Source organism: Gopherus evgoodei, chromosome 6 (assembly GCF_007399415.2).
Source record: "Gopherus evgoodei ecotype Sinaloan lineage chromosome 6, rGopEvg1_v1.p, whole genome shotgun sequence".
In the NCBI taxonomy this organism is placed as follows: domain Eukaryota; kingdom Metazoa; phylum Chordata; order Testudines; family Testudinidae; genus Gopherus; species Gopherus evgoodei.
Genome location: NC_044327.1, coordinates 15,039,683 through 15,064,773, shown reverse-complemented (window position 1 = coordinate 15,064,773; position 25,091 = coordinate 15,039,683). Strand labels below are relative to the sequence as shown.

Below are 25,091 nucleotides of genomic sequence, written 5' to 3'. Positions count from 1 at the left end.
GGAATGATTTAGAACTGTGAAAACTGTTCTTCACCTCTCTTACTACACACATGCTGGGGTTTCAGCTCGGAGACCTTAAGAGTTACAGAACATTGTTTTAATGCCAAGTTTTATTTTAAAGTAGATGGTTAACAGGATAAAAAAAAAATGACTGAAGCAGTCACTATAGTCAGGTAGAAGCTTTAGCCACCGGCCCCCTAGTGGAGGATAGAGAGAAACAAATTTAATGGTGAATTATCCCATACTTGCTTGCTCATTGGCACCAGCAGATGAAGAATGCAAGGGAGGACAGAATTCAGTTCCACTGCATCTCACTCCAGAACCTGTTATTAAATGAAACTGACTAGTATTCTGCAACCCTAGTTAATTTCTCTCCATAGCAGAGGCAGTATTGATGTGAACGAGCTGAATCTCTCTTGATGCTGCTGACCTGAGCTTGACAGAATTAAACACAGAAGGATTTCAGAGATGACATACAAGCAGAGAGACTGAAATCCTGGCACTCCTGAAGTTAATGGCAAAATCCCCAGGGACTTGTGTGGGGACAGGATTTCACATATATTGTCTAAATTGACTAGGAAGATTAGCTATATTCCAGCTAATTGTACAAGTGAATTCAAGAGAACTTTTGCCATCAGGAGTAATTCCATGAGCATGAGGGGTTTGTAAACTACAAAACAAAGTTAGATCTTATTTCCTCACCGTGGTTAGAGCTTGCCCCATTCTTTGGAATAATGGATCAACTGACTAGCACTCAATGCTAACAACTTCTTAAAGCTTACAGGCAAGTGAGGGGAAAAGCCAACAGGTGATGGTGGCATCCAGTTGTTTGTTTTTAAGTCTTCATGCTGATAAATATTGAGGAGGCTTCCAGCAAAATTCTCACAACTCTTCCCATGCAAACACTTGCAAATTCAATTTGTGTGCTCTCTCACCCATTCCAATTAAGTCTGAGGGTGTAAGTTCTACCAGCAGTGCGTACAAGGGACTGTGCACAAAAAACCTTTGCATGAATGAACTGTGCACATGTGACTGCCAGCACAAATGCAGTAGACAGGGTGGCCGCTCTTGAGAAATTCACCACAGCTGTCCAATAGAAAGTTAAATGCTTGAGTATTGGCCAGACAGACAAGATGCTAACAGCACCAGCAAAGAAAACTCTGTTTCTGCAGCATGAAGATATTTTATTTACAGTACATACTTAGTGCTAATTCCTGCTTTTACAATATATGCACATACTGGGCTTCTGCAGAGTGCAGTGGGAGCCTCGCTTACATCTGGAAACCCTAACAGAAGAACGTGTTATTGGTGCTGTGCAGTGTGTTGGAATGTGGTCATAGTCAACGGCAACCAAAACGAATCTGTCTTGCTATTCTGTGATTGGTAGATGTACAGTGGTCACCTTTACAAACTTTTCAGTTGCCTCTGTAACTAAACATTCCCAGAGTGTTCCTTATAGTATAGTAGGTGGAAGGAACGCTAAGAATTAGAGCTGCTGATGTAATGTAGTCATTCGAGACAAAACTTGGAAGTTTGCATGATAACCATACCGCAGGTGTATGCAAGCATGCAGTTATTAGCAGTCCTTTTAAAAAGTGGAACAACAAAAGAAGGTCTGGCATGCTTTTAATGTACAACCTAGGATTCTGAAGGATAAACCACAGCAGACTATGGGGAATATTCACAGCTCAGCAGTGTTACAGGACTCCAGTTAATACTGATCAGAGCTGTGTTGCTAAGGACCTCCACAATGAGTGGAGAACCTATTCCAGAAACACCAGGATTGAAAAGCTATTTCACAGGGTTGAGGTTTAGTGACAGGGATTACAGTTCGCAGATTTTCACCTTAGTCAATTTTCAACTCTCACTCCTTTCCCACTTATCACCTCCCTCCCCGCCCCTGCCCTTACTGTCAGATTATTACCCATGCCATGTGGGAGGCACAGAGACATCTCCACCCAAAGCACATGTATCAGAAATCTAAACTCTACTAGCTCTTACAGGCAACATATACACAGATATTATGTTGGCCATTCATAAATGACACTCAAAAGGAGGAGGAAAGCATGTGTGGTGAGGGGAGTCCTCTGCGCTGTCTACCTGGGGAGTGTGTGGGGGGGTCTTAGGTCCACACAGCTGTCTCTCTCAGGGATGCTTTGCAGAGGTAAGGGCTGTGCAAGCATCCCCTTAAATGCTTAGTCAATACACTTCAATCCTGACTTAAAATGCCCCTGCTTCTGCAGCCTTGGGTCTCTTGGCTGTCAATAGTGCGAACTTGCATGCTGGGAATGCTCATATTGTGAGGTGGAACAAACTACTCAGGAGAGGGACATGGATTTGTCTATGGAAGAAGTCACCAAACTCCTTTGTGACTTGGAACTGGGATTTGAAGCTATACTGTCAAAGAGGGAAATGTCAGTGAGTTTATCCTTTGTACAAATGTAGATATCTTTGAAGACACTATCACTAGAGAAGCGCAAGAATCAGAATATTTGGATCTGGGTCCATAACTTCTCCAAGGTTGGGGATGTTTGGATCCGAGGTTTTACATTTGCCCATTACAGAGGGTTTCATCTGGGAAGGTCAGAGCTGAATCTGGATGCTAACTCACCCAATGCTCAGGAAAGTTCCCATCCTGGGTTTTGGTTTGGTGCCTTCCCTCTAATCACAATCTTCATCACTCGAAAATTGTAATTAGAATCCAAGGATAAGGGGGGGGGGGAAAGGTGTCGCTGGATAAGAGGAAATATCCCCCTGTGACGCATGATCAGAAAGGGTTACACATCCTGCAGGATGAATGATTCAAATTCAACCCTTAAAAACATATGGGGAGACAATGTTTGTGTTTTTGGCTACGTCTTCACTACCCGCCGTATTGGTGGGTAGCAATCGATTTCTCGGGGATTGATATATCACGTCTCATCTAGACTCGATATATCGATCCCCGAACGAGCTCCTATCGATCCCGGAACTCCATCAACCTGAACGGCGGTAGCGGAGTCGACATGGGGAGCCACGGACGTCAATCCTGCGCCATGAGGACGGTAGGTAATTTGATCTAAGATACTTCGACTTCAGCTATGTTATTCACGTAGCTGAAGTTGCCGTATCTTAGATCGATTTCCCCCCGTAGTGTAGATCAGCCCTTTGTATAATTACATATATATGGGTAGAGATCAACAATGTAATCAACAATCCCTGTCTATGCTGTAGTCTGTTAATTCAGAGATCAAAAGAAATTCCTAACATTTAAATGAACTGCAAACCTAGGATATAGCTGTATTCATCTCTCTTTGAAATGTATAGCCAATCATCTGTGAATGGTGGAAAAACAAGCAATTGCCTTGTGTGGATAATTACCAACTATGCTTTAGGAAATGAGTGACTACTATTCATAGAGGGATTCCAGGCTGTCACAAGAAGGCCTGAGACTGCATAAAATGCAGGACCGGCTCTAGGCACCAGCAAAGCAAGCATGTGCGTGGGGTGACACAATTCCAGGGGCGGCATTCTGGCAAATTTTTTTTTTTTGCACTTGGGGCAGCAAAAAATATAGAGCCAGCTCTGACAAAATGGGCCTAGGTCCTGGTCCTGTCATCTCGGATCTGCTTGAGGCTTTATGCAGGGGAAGCCTAAGTCATAAGGACCGAGATCCCAGTGCTGACTGGCCCGCCCTGAATACAAACATTGGACTATAACCTATGGACTTAATTCTGAAAGAACTCTGCAACTACAAAGCTCCCCATCTCTGCCCTGAATCTGAATCTCAGAACTTTACTCATGTCTGTGTGTATACTGATCTTTTACCCAAGGTGCTCGCTCTTTTCTTTTTAAATACATTTTATTTTAGTTTATAAGAATTGGCTGTAGCATGTATTTGGGTAAGATCTGGAATATTCGTTAACCCGGCAGATAATGTGTCTGATCCCTTGGGATGGGTAGAACTTTTTACATGATGAATAAGATTTTCAGTAATCTTCATCATACTTGACTTGGGTATCTGGGTGGAGGCCTGAGGCTGGTTTACTTTAAGGGAACTGTGTTGTTGGCTTCTGGGTAACCAGTGAGGTATTATAGAAGCTGTTTTGTGCTGGGTTGGTAAATCTAAGTATTGGAATATCCACCAGCTTTGGGGATTGTCTGCCCCATTCTTTGCAGTTCACCCCAGTTGAGTGACCTCAGTTAGCTCCCCTGAGACCCCAGTCCCACCCCCATACACATCCTCACCCCTATTTTGATGTGAAAGAGCACCGACACTCAGTATGGAAATGCAAACTGAAACATCATGCAGGTGGAATGAGCATGCAAGAGAAAGCAAAGATAAGCAGTTGAAAAGTACCTCGGAAGTAACCTTGCTAGACAGTAATTGACAGGTGTACTGGTGGAAAGGAAGAGACCAGCATTAGTACATTGAAAGACGTGTTGAAGTTGGAAACAAAACAAAAAAACCGGGAGCAGAACTTGAAGCAGTTTGGACCTGTTTACAAGGTTAGTTTTTTAATGTATTTGTTTTTAAATGAAGTTGCTTAGCCAATTGCCATCATGTTTACTCTTATTGATCAAACTATTTCAGTCGTGCTGCTTGGCAGCGAATCAGGTATCCTCTTCCCATCGTCTCCCGCCCAGTGGCTTCTTCTTTGGAAGACACAGCTAGAGAAAGAGAACAACGTTTTCTCCCCTTACGGTGCGAAGTCTTTTAAATGGCAAATACACTGGATCTGACCATTGTCAAAGCAGTCTGCTCTGACCTGAAAGACAAAAGCTGACAATGCCGACAGGAGCTGCCATGTTGAACAACAGCACACCGAAATTAGAGCAAAGCAAAGCGCCTTTTTGTGCCACTGGAGCAGGGAGCACCAAAGGCCCCGACCCTGCAAACACTGACTTTACTATTATTTATTATGTGCTGCAGGACTTATGCCTGTGGTTAATTTTAAGCACACAAATAGTCCCATCTTGCATATGTTAGTGTTTGTAGGACTGGGACTGGAGTCTGTTCAGCTTTGCTCCCTTCTGTATTACCCAGCAGAAAGGAGCATTTGACCCAATAGAACTTATCTGCCAACAATTTAGAAAGTCTCTCATTTTCCTTGCATTCAAACGGGTGATCGAGCTAGAGGCCTGCTCTACACAATCAGATTTTCAAAATGGGAGCTGCCTCTTTGCCAGTTAATTATGCTTTTTTTCAGTATATTGCAGACGCTTGAAAATGGTTCAATGAGTTGCTCTCGTATGTAACTAGATCCAGAGATTACTCTCTTTTGCCTGAAACTGCATTTTAAAAGCCTCTGCTGACAAATCAGAACTAGTGGTTGTTTAAATAATTATTGCTTAGCATGGCACATAAAATATTGCCTCTAACTAAGGACGGTGCAAGCTTAGCGTGGCAAAGCTACATCTTTATATTGTAATATCTTATTCATCCTCCCAACCCCCCCTTTCAGAGTAGTTTATACAAGAGAAAAGAAAAATATAGGGAGGAGAAAGAAAACATTCCAGCAGTTTAGGGGAGGCTCACTCTGGTCTTACAAACACAGCCCTATGATAGGATTTTAGACAAGCAGAAAGGGAAACATAAATACATTTTTTTAAAACAATTGGCTCCAGATGAGCTTCCAGAACATGAGAAAGAAAATAAAACTGGGCCAGATCTTTAGTGGGGGTCAATCAGTGTAGCTCCTTTAATTTCAATGGAGCTACGTCAATTTAGCCAAGTGCAGGATCTGGTGCACAATTTGTTTGATGGTGCTAATTGTATGGCAGTAAAAATTCTAATTAACAGAGGCTTTTAATAGTATTATCATAACTGAGCCACCGTGATACGCAGAGTTCTGTCTCTATGGCATGATGCTCTTCATTTGGACCAAAGTTCTCAATCAAGACACAGAAGCGTGTTTCAAACACAGACAATCTTGGCCAACTTCTTTTCGAGAAGGCACCTGTGCAATCCCGCTGACTTCAGTGGAGATGCACTGGTGTAACTGAACAGAGAGTCTGGCCCTCAGCATCATGACATCTCTCTGAGAGTAGCAGCACTCATGCGTGCTACATGGTAAACCACATACAGCAGGGGACAATGTAATGACTGCAACAGAGAATTCCAGTCATAAATCATTGCTTGGTAAGTAACCTGCACCAACCAGTGCCACAAGGAAAAGGTTATGATAAGCGTGCAATCAGTCTTCATCTCTTTGCAAAGCAACTTCTGAACAATATCAAGATCTAAGGCAAAAAGGCTGATGGAAATAAACTCCAAAGTTATTAAGGCCACGTAAGGACCGATTCTCCTCTCCCATATGCTGGTTTTACTTCACTAACTTAAATGAAGTTACTCCTGGGTTATACCCAGAGAAAGTGAGAGAAGAATGAGGCCCCAAATCTCTTGAATGAAAGGTTTGACAGCATAATTCAACAGGCATTAGCACAGCAATACACACAAGGGGAAAATCCTAATAACGCCCAATGAAAACTATCCACTTGCACCCAGGGGATCGAGGCCATTGGACAGTCACCTCTTCTGAAAGAGGCAGAGGGCACTGGCGAGTAACTCATTCTTGAGACGTCCTCACTGTAGAAAGGCAACAAGCCAAGTTAGCAAAATTTCTTGTGTCAGATGAAGTCCATGGAAGCAGGTGAGCGGAGACTACTCACATCCTACAGGGGAAGCCTGCTTACGGGCTTGATCCTGCTCCACTGAAATCAATGGCAGTTTTGTCAGGCTCCGACCCTAACATCTGTCTGCACTTCAAAGCCACCCTTCTATTTTGCATTAATTTACAACCAAAAATGGAGTGGGACCTTTTTACATTTCACTGTTTCTAATCTGAAGTCTGATACTCTGTTGATATAATGTTGAACACCAAAGATTAAAATCCAGCATATTCTGTAGGCTACTGTTTGCAGTATGAACTTTAAAGACTATAGTCTTAACAGGGCTGTAACCTCTAGTGGAAGTGCTTAGAAGGTGGTTCCCTTCTATTATGAGCTCCTTGGATTGGGATTTCAGAGTAGGAGCCGTGTTAGTCTGTTCTTTTGGGATTGGGATTGGGATTGTTTTTCTGAAGTGTTTGAAGAGAGTCTGGCACATTGTGGGTGCTAGAGCAAATAAAAAACAACAACGGCCAATAGTAACCACTAACAATAATCATACACGTGTAAGGGTTTATACTACCCATTTATCCTACCCACACAGCATTTATGCTCACAACAGTCATGAGCGGCACCTTGATAAAGTCCCAGTGTAATGATGGGAGAACAGTTTGCTTACTGTATGCATCTGAAGTCTGACAGTCATTAGCCATGAAATTTATATCCATTCCCCTATTCTGATGACCATCTGAACATCAATGCTGGTAGTTCAAAAACTTGAACTGCAGGCACCTACATGAAGAACTCAGAGCAGAATTTTTGTCAATTTCCCCTTTCTGCTTGTAGGAAAGAACAGATCAGACTCAATGGGAAACAGCATTCTGTCCACTGTAAGTCCAGGATCCCATTCCACAAGTTCCTAACCAGATCCTGGAGCAACCCAAGAAGATATTGTCCTCAGGGAATCCATCCTAGGTCTTACACTGAACCCACAGCATACTGGGAGAGGACTTTGGGAGTCTAATGAGTGCTGGGTGAATACTTATAGTGCACAGATATAAGCCATAAGGCTCATCCTGTGGTTACATAGTTCATTGCAGGATTTCAGCGAGCAGTGAATTCACATGTGATCCTCTGATCACAGAGGGCAACTAGGCAGAGTTTATTATTATACGATTGCCATTATGATTGATTGATTTCTCCCCCTTCAGATAAACTGATACTGCAGGTTTTTAGGTTTTTTTAAATTCTTCAAACATCTTTAAGGCACTCAGCGAATCATTCTCAACAGAACAATTGATCTTTAAGAGGCCAAATTTTGTCCTACCAACCACAGCGATCTGCCTGTCGTGAAACACACACTGAAGAGGGGAAGGGAAGAGTGTACTTACACTGCTGTCATCCATCCTCTCACGCCTCTTAGTTTTGTGTGTTTCATAATCCTCCATGAGGGTCTGCAGCAAATTCTTGGGCCTCTGGGATCCTGCAGCCTCGTCAGGCAGTAAGTCAGACTGGGAGAGGGGACCTTCTGTTGTCGGGGATGGAGGAGGCCTGATCTTCTCTATCTTCCCTGAAACGACATGAAGGGACCCCTTTCTAAATGGACAGGTTCCCAAGTAGTTTCCAACTGAAGACACAGCTTGCAAAAGGAACGAGTTGGAGCAAAATTTCCAGTGTGGCTTGAACAGAGAGAAATACTGAAACGTAGTCTATAAAATAATGCATCGAAACAAACACGGCCAAAGTGACTTTCAAGTCCCTCCTTTTCCCCTCCCGGACCAGACTCACACAAACATTTAAGTGATGTTATTTCATAACACCTAGCAAAGCTGTCAAGTGATATATATACGAATCTACCCTATCACTGCTCATTACTAGAGCTCTGGTTAAACCACCCCACCCCCAACCCCTAATGTCTCACTTCTGTGCTCTGGACATAGATGCAAGCTTATGGAAATCGCTGGACTTATTTTTATTGAATAAGACACACAAAAAACTGCACAGTGTCACAGTGCAGGGGCCCCCAAACTGTGTTCCATAGAGCACCTGCAGTTCAAGAAGGGCTGTCCGGTTACATGGTTCTGGCTCCTTCTTGTTTCCAGCTGCTAAATTGCATGAAAAGAGCTAAAAATATCTTTGATACATTTCCTAGTATTTCTTTTCCGTGCAAGTAGTTGCTGGTCCATGTGACTGTGAATGGGAGGGGAAGGTGATCTGTGAAACACGCTCTCTATTAAGATGTAGTCCAGGTGAGGGAAGAGTTTGTGAACCCCATGTCAGTAGTTAGATGAAAAGCCTGGGAGCCAGGATGAATTCAGGCTGTAGCTCTGACAGGACCACTTGTTCACTAGGCAACGTGCTCACGCCTTAACTACCCTAGCTGGAGAACTGGGTACAAAGCAGGCACGTGGGGAAGACTGATCTTACAAGGAGACTATTGCTACTGCTCTGTATACTGTGTGACCCCACCCCACCCCAGATTCAGCTGTGGACCTGAGGCTTTCGTTCTCCAGGCTGGCAGATGCTGGAAGGTCTCCTGGGAAGAGAGATTTATCTTATGTCACCAGGCAGCAACTCCTCTGGCTGAGGGAAGGGTAGTGTCAACAGACTGGGAGGAAGCCCTGTCTAGCCTTCCTCATCTGAAAGGATGAGGACCATGACTGCAGGCAAGGAAACTGATGAGCTTGGAAATAAGGACTTCAGGGCAGTGAGAAGAGGGGGAGCCCCTTTTACAGGAAGCAAAACAAATAAAGGAGAATTCGTCTGTTTAAACCTAAATATAATCAGCTACAGCGGGAAAAGGAACTGTAGAGAAAGTCACACTAACTTTCCCTAGATGTGGAGGCTTTTTAAAACAAAACCATGCACAGACACAAATGGGTTAACTAGGACTGCGAATGGATTTTCAGTTGTTCCTTTGCAGAGAAAAATCAAAAAGCTAGTAACTTTTGAAACAAGTCACGGAAAGCTGCGGCCACCAGAGGTCACACACAGCAAAACAGTGCATGCTGTTTAGAAGCTATAGGCTCTCTTTTAAAAGAAAGAAATTAAATCTTAGCAAAGACCTTTAACAAGAAATCCCCTTGCTGGGCTTGGTTCATTTCTGACCCAACAGGGAAAAACCCAACAACACTGATAGATATAATGTTACAAATCTTGCTTAAATTCACAAATACAGAGATTCATCTGGAAACTCCATCCCCAGACCTACTGGGATGTCCCTAGAAATTGCAAAGGGTCTCTGAGGCCTGGTCTACACTACGCTGTTAAACCGATTTTAACAGCATTAAATCGATTTAACGCTGCACCCGTCCACACTACACTGCTCTTTATATCGATTTAAAGGGCTCTTTAAATCGATTTCTGTACTCCTACAAAATGAGAGGAGTAACGCTAAAATCGATATTACTATATCAGATTAGGGTTAGTGTGGACGCAAGTCGACGTTATTGGCCTCGTTATTTTACAGTAGCTACCCACAGTGCACCGCTCTAGAAATCAACGCTAGCCTCGGACCATGGATGCACATCACCGAATTAATGTGCCTAGTGTGGACGCGCACAATCGACTTTATAATATCTGTTTTATAAAATCGGTTTAAGCTAATTCGAATGTATCCTGTAGTGTAGATGTAGCCTGAGGCTTGTGGGATTTTCTATGCCATGGGAGCAGAGTCTCATCTTGAGTAATTCCACAGACATCACAGATTTGTCTCAACATAATAGAGCTCAGCATGAGAGCCTGGCTAGCTAGGGCTACGGGTATCCAAAAGAAGAGAATGAAAGAAACTCCCAACTACTGACAGAACTAATGGAAAATCGTGTCTGTGTTAAAAGTGAAAGGTTCAGGGCTTGATTCCCCACTGCATTACTGCATTTGAATGCTGGTGCACAAACTTATACTGCAGGGATGAATCAGGCCCTCAGTGTTCCCAACAAGGCCTTTTGTGATTTCTCCCTCAGGCATAAACAACACGTCACCTTAACAATCCCTCAGAACTGTACAAAATGCTCATAACTGAAGGCGGCTCCTTCCACCCCTAAACAATCTCAAACTCTGCGCCTGCTGGAAAACCCTGCAAGGTGGAGGCTTTGGAAATCTGATTAGAATTAAACAAAAGAAACATTGCCAGGTATTCCCCATCAAGGTGAGCCTGCCTCTCCCTTGCAAGGAGCTCCCCATAAACATCCACAAAGTCACTACAGTTTTTTCCTTCAAATCCCTCCTTAAAACTTTCCTTTGCAGTGGTGCCGACACAAATCCTGACAACAGTTAGGCTGCTGATCTGCTGTGACCGCTGTCTATCATGCTGACCAGTGCTGTCTCATTGTTTCCTTACAGAACGTTGTCTGTATTCATTTGCTGTCTCTTATTTTATACTTACATTGTAAGCTCTTTGGGGCAGGGAATGTCTTTTTGTTCTGTGTTTGAACAGCCCCTAGCACAATGGGGTCCTGGTCCATTATCAGGACTCCAAGAAGCTACGATAATTCCTATATTGCCGCTAGGAGTCCATCCAGGAAAGCGTACTGTTACATGTACATTTCACTGCAGTATCATCATTATTCCAGTTTTCTAGATGGGGAAACTGAGACAAAGAGGTGCAGAGACTTGCCCAAGGTCAGACAGTGGCTTTTCCAGTCCTTTTAAAAAGCAATCCAAGAAATCCAGAAAGCGTGCACTGCTTGTGATCCAACAATAACAAACCAGAACAACGGTATTTGCTGACACATGGGCCTGGGTTGCCAGCTAGCGCTCCTGTGACATGGCTTGGCCTCATGTGGCTCTGTTCAGTTCTTGTGCAAAGGCTGCAAAGTAAAATGAGGAATCTTGCTCCTAGAGGAAAAACCTGGGTGAGCCAACGAGGAGACTGGGAGTTAAAGGTTAGGAGTCTTCTGCTGCTCCCATGGCAGAACTCCCACTTCAAGAGAAATGGGACCAAGCACTCAGGGTGCATGCAAAATTGCTATCCAAATCACAGCCCATTGGCCACCTTTTTGGCCTAACAGCCTTGACATATCTCCCTTTGGATATATATTGTGTTCTCTAAAACCCATAATGCCTCCTTTGGAAGGGTTACAGGTCATCAAGAAAGGGCAGAGAGCAAACATCATAAACCCCTCTCTTCAGAGTTATGTTTCTCGAACTTGTCAACAGGACAAGAAATCGTATGTTGTGGTTCCTCTGTGGCTGTGATGATGGCTGACCCCCAGTTTCCTGGAACTGAGAAGTTACTGGGAAATGATTTCTCTCCCCCTCTCTTTTCAATTTCTGGGCAGCCACGCTTCCTGTCTCATGCACTCTTTGGAGGGCTGGGGATGCTCTCGTGAAGGCTCTTCCAGGCCCTGTAGGAGGGTGCTCAGCTGACACAGCAGAATTGCTGTTTCTTCCAAGTTTGGTGCTAGAAGGATGTTTCCTGGGACGCCTGTGCCAAGCTAAGGGGCACCAGGAGCCGAGACCCTTTCTTAACTCTCCAAACCTCTGGATGGGTCTGGGAAGAAATGTGAGCCTTGGTGAGGGAGCCCTCTCCCCTCCCTGGTTCTCCTCTGGGATCAGGGAACTGTTCTTCCCTCCCCTCCCTTCTACACAGGTGAGCAATAGAAGAATGGATTGCCCCCATCTTCCCTCACAGGATTAGGGAGCCCAGAGGGTAGAGCAGCAGGTGCTTGGGAAATGGGTTCTTCACTCCCTGAGATTCCTCTGCATGTCCCAGGGAGGAGTTTAGAATAAAGTTCAAGTTGACATTGTCCCATAAATAGAAAATGTATTTTCAAAGCACCAAAAGCAATCACATCACAATAGTGGATCTCTGGTCTAATATCTTTTAGATCAATAACATTTCCAGCCTATATTTTCCCTCACATGACTTAACACTGGACAAACTGTTTAACTTCGATATAGCCTTTAACAATGAAAACTGCACAACAGAAATAAGATGCAGGATGAGATTGTCCGCACCATTTCTACCAGGAGCGAATTATAAACCAGCCACATTATAAACTTCTGAAAAACAGGATTGATGATGATCATGCTGATATAAGCTGACCAGTAGCAGTGCTACTGGAGACCAGTGTATTTTAGGGAGGCAGGGTGTAACGGTTCCCCTGCAAACATGAACGCCTTCCATCGCCGTAGCAAGTGTCCACACTACAGTGCTATAGTGGCGCAGCTTCGTGCTGTAGTGTAGACAAGTCCTTAACCACATCCTGCCCCTGCCTTGGTCTGCAGCACAAAGCCAGCTGTGTTCAATGGCTGCAGATCCTTGCCCTCATGCTGAGGGAGAGTGTCCCACTCTCAGGGAGGGAGAGGTATCCATTCCTTTCACAGCTACAAACCACTCCTCTGAGATCAAGGCCATGACTCATGGTTAGGGCCCCTGCAGAAGTCATGGAGTCCGTGACTTTGTGTGACCTCCATGACTTCTACATGGGCCAGTGTGGCTGGCCCCAGGACCGGTGTCAGTCTGGTGTCACTGGCCCTAGGCGCCCATATCATCCTCCCCTGGTGCCCTCCCCACCAAAAGATTTAATCACAGGTATTTTTAGTATAATTCATGGACAGGTCCCGGGCCGTGAATTTTTGACCTGTCCATGACTTCTACTAAAAATACCTGTGACTAAGTTGTAGCCTCACACATAGTCCTCATCTGCCTTATATAATGTGGGATGCCTTCAGAGACAGTGCAGTGCTGATGTCTCAGCAGATGAGGGTTCCCCATGTGTGAACAACAGCCAGGACAACTGAGTGGGTCATACACCCCACTGAGTGCTGAAAGGGTTTCACTGTGCAGCCTACGCAAATCTGCGTCAAAGCTCTGCATTACTCCATGGAGTTTGGTTCCAAGATGGCGAGTCCTCCCTGTCCCATCTCTGGCCAGGGTTTCTCTGTTGGCTTCATCCCATGGCTCCCACCTTAACTGCGGTTCACCTGCTCCACTCCAAATCTGAGCTGAAATAGTTATTCCTGTAGTAGTAGCTGTCACATTTGTCCCAGGGATGTGTGGCCTTAGAGTTTGAACCTACACTCACTGAAATCAACAGCAAAGCTCCCATTAAAAACATAAGGCGATAAGACTGGCCATACTGGGTCAGACCAATGATCCATCTAGCCCAGTATCCTGTGTTTTGACAGCGGCTAATACCAGATCCTTCAGAAGGAATGAACAGAACAGGGCAGTTATCAAGTCACTCTCGCTTGCTGTTCAGTCCTAGCTTCTGACAATCAGAGATTTAGGGACAACCAGAGCATGAGGTTGCATCTCTGACCATCTTGGCTGATAGCCATTGATGGACCTGTCCTTCATGAATTTATCTAGTTCTTTTTGAACCCAGTTCTACTTTTGATCTTCACAACATCCTCTGGCAGAGTTCCACAGGTTGACTGTGTGTTATGTGAAGAAATACTTACTTTTGTTTGCTTTAAACCTGCTGTCTATTCATTTCATTGGTTGACCCTGGTTCTTGTGTTATATGAAGGGGTAAATAGCACTTCCTTATTCACTTTCTCCATCCCATTCATGATTTTATAGACCTCTATCATATCCCTCATTAGTCATCTCTTTCTAAGATGAACAGTCCCAGTCTTTTAAATTTCTCCTCATATGGAAGATGTTCCATACCCCTAATTATTTTTGTTGTCCTTCTCTGCACTTTTTCCAGCACTGACTTTCAAGGTGAAGGACCAGGGCCTTAATACACTTTACTTTGGTTCTGTAAGTCCCAGAATTTGCCATGTTATTTGACAGTGTAAGGGTGTAGGCAGTCCCTGTGCACAATCCTTGTGGTCTCGTGGTGTTGTAAGTGTTCCCACCTTAACTCCTCTTGCTTGGGGTGGCAAGAGATTTGCTTTTGCAGCCCAGGTGAAAGAATAAGCCCATACACACTAACAAAATAGCATATCCTCTTTTAACAAGGCTCCAGGACAGAAGCAATTACAGTTCGGTTGGTCTCCTAGAGCCTAAGAGAAAACCACCACTACTCACTGCAGCCTCTGTGTCTTCTGCTTCCCTCTCAGCAAGCATCCTCTTTGCGTTTATATAGCCCACTTCTGGGGGGGGGTGGGGGCCTCCTTGATTGCAACCCCAGCCAGTCCCTTAAAGTGGCAATACACTCCTTCACAAACGGGAAAATTCTCTCTCTTCCAGTTTAAGTGCACGGTGTTACACCCAGCTGGTGTGCTGTGAAATAGTGGGGAATGAAAGGAAGGCTGAGGAGAAACACCACAGACAGTACTGGCACTTGGGAAAAATTCAGTAGCCACCATTAAGAAGGCTGCAGCTACCAACAACCACCAAACAATGGTACCTGAGATACTAAGCGTGGGGGTGAGGGGGGGGGTGCATACAGGAAACAGTTGTATTCACTGCGTAGAAGCTGTTGTCTTGTTTTACGGTGACAGCTACACGTGAGGAAAACCATTTCAACAAAAGCTATTTCAACAAAACGGCTTGTGGCAGGGTTTTTTTTTGCTTCTTCTTTTGAAACAGTTGTCCTCATGGATTGTGGTTGCCATTAAAAAGGCAAATTTGCCAACAGTTAATAGACAGTTACCATTCTTCTTTCTTATTCTTTGAACTGGAGTAAATGACTGCACAACACCCACGGCCTCAGAAATACCTAAAAGTGCAAGCTGCAGCATTCTGACTGCGTCTGATCCCTAGCACCTGCCCAACCACCACAGCCGGGACAGCTGAAGTTAAGCCCTTGTTTCTGAGTTATGCATGCACACAAAAAAAAAAAAATGCATCTCCCTTTCTTTTTGAAGGGTCGTATTTGGTTCCCAATCTTCCCTTCCTCATGCTTGCACAAATAATAAAATGACTCATCCACTTTTGCTGAGACCTCCCCCTTCCCTTGCCTCCAAGTTAATCTTTGGAGTGAGACTGAAACTGAGAAATTTCAGCTGGATAGTAGTTTATCCGAGGGGAAAAAAGGGTGGGAGAAAAAGAGATTTTAGACTGAAGTGGTTTTTCTATGTAGGCTTATGGTAGCTGTGGTGGCTGTTATTCTGGCAAAGAGAAGTTCCCAAGTTCAGATTTCTCAGCGCTTTAGGGAAGTAATTATCTCAAATTTAGTGAAAGTACAATCATTATCAGCATTTAAAAACAACTGCCACAGACTTGGGTTTTTATTCTGTACTGAAATCTTCCAAACAAGTTAAAAATAGTCTTTGCAGTTCATTTCTAAGGAGGATTAATTAGCAAGGGAAGTCACAAAAAGGAAGGTATTTACACATCAGATACAGCCGAGTTTTTGCATGCAAGGGAGAAAGATACAACTTGATTTCTGCCTCATGAACATCAACAAGGAACATAAATGGCAGCTTAGGGAAAGCTATGACTACCATGAGGCATCAGTCACATCCTGTTAAGAGATTTCCCATATTCACTGATGAAACATCTGGTACACAGAGATGGTTTTGCTCTAACCAGCTTTCTCACTAAAAGCTGTGCAAAAGACGTAGCAGAATAAAATCTTGTGACTCTTAATTCTTTGACAGCTCAAATACCCATATCCTTCTATGGACAGCATGGTCAAGGTCAGAGAAAGAAACGTACATTTACAATGATGCTCGCAAGAAAGGTGTGAAAGATGCAGAAAGCAATTAATTTGTAACAGGGCCACCCAGAGGGGGGGGGCAAGAGGGGCAATTTACCCCAGTCCCCGGGCTCCGCAGGGGCCCCCACGAGAGTTTTTCGGGGCCCCTGGAGCGGGGTCCTTCACTCGCTCGGGGGCCCCAGAAAACTCTTGCGGGGCCGGGCCCCGGAGCAACTTCTGCTCCCGGTCTTCGCTGGTGGGGGAGTCCTTCCGCTCCGGGGTGGAAGGACCCCCCACCATCGCATTACCGCCGAAGCGGGACCTGCCGCCGAAGTGCAACCCGGTCTTCGGCGGTAATTCGGCGGTGGGGGGGCCCTTCCTTTCAGGGACCTGCCGCCGAAGTGCCCCGAAGACCCGCGGCGGGGGCCCCCTGCCACCGAATTACCGACGAAGAGTGGGCTGCACTTCGGCAGCGGGTCCCGCTTCGGCAGTAATTCGCCGGCGGGGGGGCCCCCGCCGTGGGTCTTCGGGGCACTTCAGCGGCGGGTCTCAGAATGGAAGGGCCCCCTGCTGCCGAGCAGGGCCGGCTCTAGACATTTCGCTGCGTGGAGGGCCCCCTGCCGCTTGCTGGTCCCACGGCGCTGGTGGACCTCCCGCAGGCATGGCTGCGGATGGTCCGCTGGTCCCGCGGCTCCAGTGGACCTCCCACAGGCGTGCTTGCGGATGCTCCACCGGAGCCGCGGGACCAGCGGACCCTCTGCAGCCATGCCTGCGGGAGGTCCACCGGAGCCGCCTGCCGCCGATGGCCCCAGCCCCTGGAATCCTCTGGGCGGCCCTGATTTGTAACAACACAAACCAGATTTTCTAAGATCAGCACCCAATCCAGAGTGTAGTTGGGACATGGCCTGCATTTCTGGGTCACAGCCTATATGATTAGCTAGTGCTTTTCGGAGAGCTACCTTGGCACCATTGCTGCTGCCCTTCAAAAGGAAGGGGGCACATACTTTGGATGGGGGTAGGGTAAAGCGAAGAGTGACTTCTTTAATTTATAGAAACAATATGTTTTGTTGAAATAGCAGCTTCAACCTGAGGGAGTCCATAACGCTACACAAGCTGCATGTATCCAGCACCAATGAAATGCAGCTACCTCTGGGATGGGGAGTGGGAAATCGTGTGGGGGACTATTTGGATAAAGAACACAAGGCCCCTTATTTTACAAAGAGGCCCCTGCAGTGGAAACAGGCCCTCACCCAAATTATCTGCATGCAACTTTGTATATCATTCCTGGAAGCAGTGCTGCCAATCCCAAGCATCGAAAAATTGTGAGTCAGGCTCTCCGGTATCATGAGATGGGCTTAAACATCATGAGCTTTTAAAAAAATGTTGAGGTTCTTTTCATTTTCCTGTTGCTCCTTCAGAGATCAAAGCTGTGGGCTTTACAAAAAAAGCTGAACTTCTTTTATAATCATATGACTCCAGAAGCTGGTGCTTTAAGAAAACCACCCAAGGACTGGTCCTCAGCTGAAGATCTGTCTCAAGGGTGAAATCCTTGCTCCACCTAAGCCAATGGTAAAAACCTCCTTTACTTCTATGAGGCCAGGATTTCCCCTAGGTATTGTGAGAGTTGACAGCATTTCTAGAAGGGCAAAGGTCTGAGCTCACCTCGCTTGGGTTATTTACCTTTTGTTCACAGTTGCCAACTTTCACGTGGTAAATAAGCACCCTGACTTTCACAGTAAGCCAAAAATCCAGCTAATCTCATTTCAAAACAAGGCCAAAACAAGCCAATCCCTAAGAACCCCAACACTCTATATGACTAGACCCCCCCCGGCATGCAGTCTGGGACTGTGGTGGGCCCGCTGTGCACCCCTGACACTCTCCCCGCCTTCCCCCTGCTTGCTGGGAGCTGATCAAAAAAAAAAGAAAAAAAGAAAAAAAAAAAGGCAACAAGCTGCAAGCCACAAGCCAAAAACTAGCCCAATTTCTGTGTTTTTTCCCGGGTTTGGCATGTCTGCTTTCATTCAGGAATGTGTAGGGCCTGATTCTAATTGACACTAAGGCCTATTTACATCATTCTGCCAGTGTAAGTTACATTGGCTCCCACTTTTCAGGCCCCTTTACACTGTTAAAGGTGTGTAAAGTGGCCTGAGTGTGTAAATGAGACTCAGGCCCACGGCATTTAAAACCAATGATTTAGATCACCCAAGCTCCCCGCCTCCCCTAATGTTATAAGACACAGAGCATACGTGAGCAAGAGCCAAGGCTGTTGTTTCAACCAGAGCATTTCAGTCAAGATGATCAGTTAATTACAGACATCTCTGTATTTTATGCTGCTTCTCCCAAGATTGCAGAAAAACCCGATGACAGTGCCTTTAGTCTGTTGGCTAACAGGGCAAGAAAAGCTAAAATGACCTGTCGGGATTCATCCTGGAACACCAACTTCAGGTGAGCTATGCTGATTTATACCAGCTGAGATTCAATCCATGCTGGTTAAAATACAGTTGATCATGGGCCTTTCAATGCGAGTTTGCCAGAGTTCTTTTTCCTATCTTTGTTTGGGGAGATGCTTATGCATTGGGGTGGATTAACTGCCCCCAAGGAACCCTCAATTCCCATCAATGCCGCCTATAACAGAGGCCTGATCGAGCAATGCAGGCGGTGCCAAAGGACCCGAGATCTTTCTTGAACTGTCAGTGCTAGGACACGCTTAGGGAACCCTGTCCAAACTGGCTCATTCCAAATATAAATGTCGTCTTCCCATAAAAATATAATTTATATTTGGCATCTCAACATTAAAAACAAGGTAACTATTTGTTGCCTGGAAAAATAAGAGCAAGAGAAACACACACTTTTCCAGCAGCACTATTCAAATAAATATTGGATTCAGCAGTCTTTCCAAAATACTTACAAATGAAATGCAACCAGCCCCAATCACATTTCTCCCACCTGGAGCTGCAACCGAAGCAGTTTTTCAAGGCAGGGGCCAACATGTCTTATCTTGTGAGGTGTTATCATATTCTTTAATATAGGTTAGGCAAACAAGTTACTGAGCTCACTACAGGGGTAACTGAATGAAATTCTATGGCCTATGCTAGGCAGGATATCAGACTAGAGGATCTAACGGTCCCGGCTGCCTTAAAACCTCAGAATCTTTGTTGAGTCTTTAAAATTAATGGGCCAGTTCCTCTGCTGGTGTAAACTGTCATAGCTCCTTTGGAGCAAATACAGCGGTGACAATTGACTCCATTTGAGGATCTGGTCCCACATTTTGCCACATGGGATAACAAACCCTGCAGGGTCATAGGGCAAAATATTCTATTTGGTTCAATTTATGGAGCTCCCTCTACGTACTGTTTTTTGGGATAATAATAGCACTTCAAAGAAGTTACCAACATCTGGTACATTTTTTCCTCAAGAAACACAGACCAAAACCACACTCTTTACATAAAGGAAACGAAAATAAATGTGAGCTATTTATGTTATGGATACCGTTCACATCTGGATTCACTACAGGAGTGCAATCTAAACCCAACTCCTGTTGAAGTCCACATTGACATCCATGGGAACAGGGTCCCTGGTAATGGGTTCCTCAAATGAGAATCCCCCCCTACTGGGAATTGGCCCTCCAAGATCTTTTCAAGTTTCTTGCTTCTGATTCCATCAGTGGAAAGGAAAACAAAATGTGGATCAACATTTACATCTTCCTACAATTTTAATGAAACTTTTCTCCCCTAGGATCTCTGTTAATGAGACATTTAGAATACTGTTGGACCATACAGAGTCTATAGCCATAAACAAGACCTGCAAAGAAAAAAAAAATTGGTCTTGTGTCATTTCTGTCTTTTTTATGATGTATGAAGGGGGCCTTTGAGTTTGTTTTTGTTTTGGAGAAGTTGGGGCAGGGAGGGAGATTTTCTGCTGCTTTTAACCATTAAAAATAGGAATACTGCTGCAATTACCACAAGAAGAAACAAGAGAGCAAAAGATGAGCCACCGAGACAGGAAGATATTTTTAGTCAGTCTATTAAGAACTTTGTTTACTTTTAATAACTAAGTCCAATACTCAATGCACCTTATCAGTTAAGGTGTAGGAACTCATAATATGTATCCGTGGAAACTCCTCTCCCATGTGAAGCTCTCCAGCAAAACCAGATTTGATAGATCTGCTATTTCCATGGTAAAATCCAAGCAGAATAAAACCTGGAGGTTAGGTGGTAGGGGCAAGACTCAAGAAACCTTTCAGGTCCTTAAACATTATAACAGCCAAAAATGGGCACAAGTGGAACTAAAAAAATCTTTGAAGGTTGCCTTTTAAATAGGCATACGGTTGCAAAAAGTACCGTTATTTTCTTCCATGCTTCATCTGACTGTCCTAAATTATAGCGCAAGATTCAAGCACCAGGACCACAAATGTTATGCTAGGAAGTGGCAAGGAATTAATCTATCTTCAGAGTTTTCTACAGACTTATCCTGGTAGTATCTAAGCCCTGTCCCTGCTACGCTTGGGGAAAAGAGTATATATCCACTTGCGGCAGGCATACACCACTCCCATTAAGTGTAATGGGATAATGTGCCTGCCTTGGATGAATATACACTCTGCTGTCTTTGGATATTGCAGTTTCCATTCATGCAAAGTCATGCAATAAACACACCTGAAGATGGCAGACAGGAAACCATATAGAAATAAAACTAACCTGACCCTACACCACATCTCTTATTCTGCCAGATATTTAACTTCAGGATCTTACCTGGAGCAGTTTTGTAAGCCACCGTTCTGGTAGGCAGTGGAGGTGCACTCTTTGTGATGGGACTCTGTGCCATCTGTAGACCTTGCCTCTGTCTCTTCAATTCCTCCTCTCGTTCCTGGGCTGCTCTGATCTCTTCTTCTATCATCGACAAAGTCCGCTGTTTTCTTGACCTTAGCTTAAAAGGACCCACGGTCACCTCGGGCTCTTGCGTAGCCAGGATGGAAGCAGTGCTTCTAAGCTCAGCTGCCTCAGAGTACTTGCTAAAATAGCTGACCTCCTGCCTGTTTTCCTCCACAATGAATGGCTGGCTGGTGGGGGATACAGAAGATTGCTGTGAAGTCTTCCCTTCCCTGAGTCCTGAGTCTTCATCTCTTGAAGTCTTTGGTATCGTGTCCTTTTTTTCTTGAACAGGAGAAGACACCTGAGGTGGCTCAAACATTGTGCTCTGCTCCTTCACAGAACACGGTGCTGTGCTGACTTCTTCCTGGCCTTTGACAGAGTTCTTCCGCTCAGCTTTGTCTGTCGCTTGTTTAGAGCCTGTCTTGTCAGCTTGCTCAGCTATGGCTTGTTGAATTGCGTTTTGAACTAGTAGGCCAGCATGGTAGTCCAGCTGGTCATCAACCAGCATGGAGTCTAGCAATGTAGAGGAAGGGGAGTAAAAGCCATGGTCACTAAATGACTTGGAAACACCTACCCGGCACTCTGAGGGGGTGTCCATTTGTGGGGTCTGTGGTAGAGAGAAATCTGCAAGTGAATTTTCTTGGAGGGGATTCATAGTCTCATTAGAAGCACCACTGTCACTGATATTATCCATGCTGAAATCATTGGAAAGAGTTTCCAAGACTGTGGTATCCTGAGATCTCACCGACAATTCATCCAAACCAGAGTCCAGCTCCTCTGGAGGAGAAGACACATTGACTGACCTCGAAAACTGATCTAAAATGCCAGGGTCGTCGTCCTTTACCACCATGAAGACGGCTCTCGCACTCATGAATTCACTGTCATCTGCCCACAATTTTGTGGTCTGTCCAGTCTTTGAGGTATCACCGTAAGACAATTCTCTTACTGGGTCTGTTGGACTAGTCTGAATATTTCTAGGGTGACCCTCTGAGACACAGGAGACCTTCTGAGCTTTTACAATGGTTATATCATTATTCTCAAGTGGTACAGAAGCAGGTCTTGTCATGGAAACTGTTGGCCTGTCTATTTGCGATGGGCCAATGGGTTTGTAGAAGGGTTTGATGGAGAACATTTTGGGTGCCCCTGATCTCTTTGGTGCAATCTGGCTGTTAGACTGACCTGAATTTTCCATTAACTGAAACTGTTTCCTGGCCGCTGAAAAATCTATCTGTTCTGTGACAATATCTTCTTTTTTAACACAGCCTGGCTCTGGAGGTACAAAGGAATAGGCCATCTGTTTTGGTGACGTTGGTGTTGTGTTTTGCTGCTGCTGCCTCTCCTTGCGTTCCTTGTACTTCTTGTGGGACTCTAGATGCTCTTCATCTAATTGCTCCTCCAGTGTCTTTTCTTGGGGTGGGTTCCACCATTTGGCTGCAATGCCAGGATTTTTCTTTACTGCTTGGCTTTTAATAAGCTCCCTTCTTTCCATTTCAAGTTCAATAATTTCCTCTGATGGCCTCACTTTCCGGACGCTGTACTTCTCCTTCTCGTTATCATTGTCAAAGAGCTTGGATGGCTTCTTTTCTTCCTGGAAGGCTCGCAGTTCAAACTTAGCTTCTTTCTTAATAGTAGTTAAGGTCAGTTCTCCATCCTTGGAGGATCTTCTTGAACTTGTTGAAGAACTTGGACTCAACGGCATTTTTAGATTGCCACAAAGCTCCTCTTTCTGTCCATCTGAAGAATGGCCATTGGGTTTCAGCTTCTCAGCCATTACACTGGTTTCATTCTGTTCAGTGATTGGGGATGCTTGCCTGCCAGCTACTATGGCGTCCTTTTCATTGGGTACAGACTCACTGTTAACAGGAACAGGTGGACCAGAGGCATCCACAAGGATTGCACTTGGCTCAGGGGAGCATGTCCCATTGAAGGTGTTATCTGCAGCAGAATCACAGCAGTTGGCCTCCAGCACTTCATCTAGATATCTGATCTCTTTAGCAACTTCACTGTCCAGGGATTCATGCCTGTCCTTCAGTCCATTGTGACTGGCAACAGGCGAAAAGAAGTGGGTTTGATTGTCTACAGGATGTGTTGAATCCACCACAGTGATGTTTTTATGTTCCGAGACTGGGACTTCAATTTCCATTTTCTCTTCCTTTGCAGCAAGTACACTAACAGGCTCCGGGATATTGGCACAGTTTTGGTCTTTGTCTTTTCTTAACCTGATGTCATTCTCAGGGATTCTCGATGATTTCTAAAAGGAAAGAGAACAAAACCATGGTAAAGTCCTATGAAGAGAGATTTTCTTTTATGCAGAAAGCCAAGAGCAAAAATAGTAAACACCATCTGGAAAGCAAATCCTAGTGTTTCCTAAAGTTAAGATTAAAGCAACCATATGTAGTGAAGGAAGGAAAGACAAATCAATAATGCTTTTATACTAAAGAATATACATCTTATAATAACTTGGAAGAGATATTGCAGCAACAGCAAAACCATCATTTAAATATCTCCCATCTGGATACCATACACCCCTTCTGATCATTTTATACAAGTGCTCAAGATTTTTGCTGAAATTTTAGCTTTGGGCTTCCAAGTCATCAAGGGCTTGACAGATTTTTTTTTTAATGCCAGCACTACCGCTTAGCATATAGTACCTTTCACCTCATCACTTGGAAGAGCTTTATAGGCATTAATTAAGTCTCACAATACCTCTGCTCAGTTGATTCCAGTTCCCAATTTACAGATATGTAAGTTAAAACATAGAAAGATCAGATGACTTGCCCAAGGTCACAGAGTGAGTAAGTAGCATAGCTGACATTAGACCTCAGATCTCCTGCCTCCCAGTCCCCCAAACTATGTCCACTGGGTCACATTCTTGCCTGATACAATGCCACTGACTTCAATGAATTATTTTAAAGAACATAATAAATACCATTCCTATTCTGGAATGGGCCAGATTCTGAATCTCTTCTTCAGGCAAGTATTCAACCTGAATTTCATGGGATTACTCACATGAGTAAAGTTTTCAGAAACAGGCTTTACTCATTTTTTAATTTTAGCAAATCAAGGGAGAATACATGAATTCCTAGATTTATTAAAAGCCAGCAAAACCCAGTAGGTGTTATCAAAAGCAGGGTATTTTTTAACTCTTCTTTTTAAGTACAGGAATTTGGCAAATCATCATTGCAATCTGAAAACAGACACAATCCCAAAGTGGCATTTCTGTTCCCTTTGTCTAAAATATTATACAGAAAAGTGACCTATTAGTGCCTTTGAGGAATCTGGCCTTTCCCCCCACTTGTGCTGTTGCAGAATGGCTGCTGAGGCAATGGTTTCAAAAATCACTAATAAAACTGTAGACCACAGTGCAGATCCACAATGTTCCCTATTGTCAGCTAGTCTCAGTGCTACTGCTGTCATTTATGATGTATGCTATTGATAAACAGCACAGCAGGAAGCGCTCAGCTTGAGACTCAAAGACTTGGTCACCAGGGGCCCAAATAACTGCAACACATATAGGCTGGAATGGGAGCTGCGGACAGCTGGCACTTTGCAGGATTGTGTCCTAAAAGAATAGCTCTGTTTTTCAAGAACCTTTGAAGGAGTTTTGTTCACAACAGGGAGCAACAAATATATGAGCCATTAGCTGAAAGTACATTTAGGGTGACCAGATGTCCCGATTTTACAGGGACAGTTCTGATATTTGGGGCTTTTTCTTATATAGTCACCTATTATCCCCCAACTCCCTGTCCTGATTTTTCACACTTGCTATTTGGTTACCCTATGTAAATTTTAAAGAAACTGTCGAATTTGGCTATTTGATATTTTCTGCTTTTTAACTGTATTTAAGTAGGAAGGAATTTTTTAAAAAGCTCTTTTATGTATTTATTTATTGTGCACAACCAAGTTTTACTGGTCTTACTTTCATTAAGTCTCAGTTCACTTTCTGAACCAATTTCCTAACCTAACTGAAAGATTTTAAACTGAAGTTTCTAAAATTCCTTTTTAAAAACTATTTTATTTTGTACATGTTACAAATCTAAACTTGCTTCTATAGCTTTTGACCAGTGCGATATAGTACTGGTATCCTAAAGAGGGGTCT

General features: G+C 44.3%; 1 protein-coding gene across 7 annotated transcripts in view; it reads right to left on the bottom strand.

Annotated features, from left to right (window-relative positions):
• PALM2AKAP2 (PALM2 and AKAP2 fusion) overlaps positions 1–25,091 on the bottom strand; it is a 427,797-nt gene that overhangs the window by 9,228 nt on the left and 393,478 nt on the right. For 5 of the 7 annotated variants that reach the window (XM_030566709.1, XM_030566713.1, XM_030566715.1 and 2 more), the window contains 3 exons: positions 20,873–23,243; positions 7,980–8,158; positions 4,340–4,378 (listed from right to left, as the gene is read on the bottom strand). In XM_030566709.1, the coding sequence (XP_030422569.1) occupies positions 4,340–4,378; positions 7,980–8,158; positions 20,873–23,243 (2,589 nt within the window). The remainder of the gene's footprint in view (positions 1–4,339; positions 4,379–7,979; positions 8,159–20,872; positions 23,244–25,091) is intronic. The other 2 variants (XM_030566710.1, XM_030566712.1) reach the window with 2 other exon arrangements.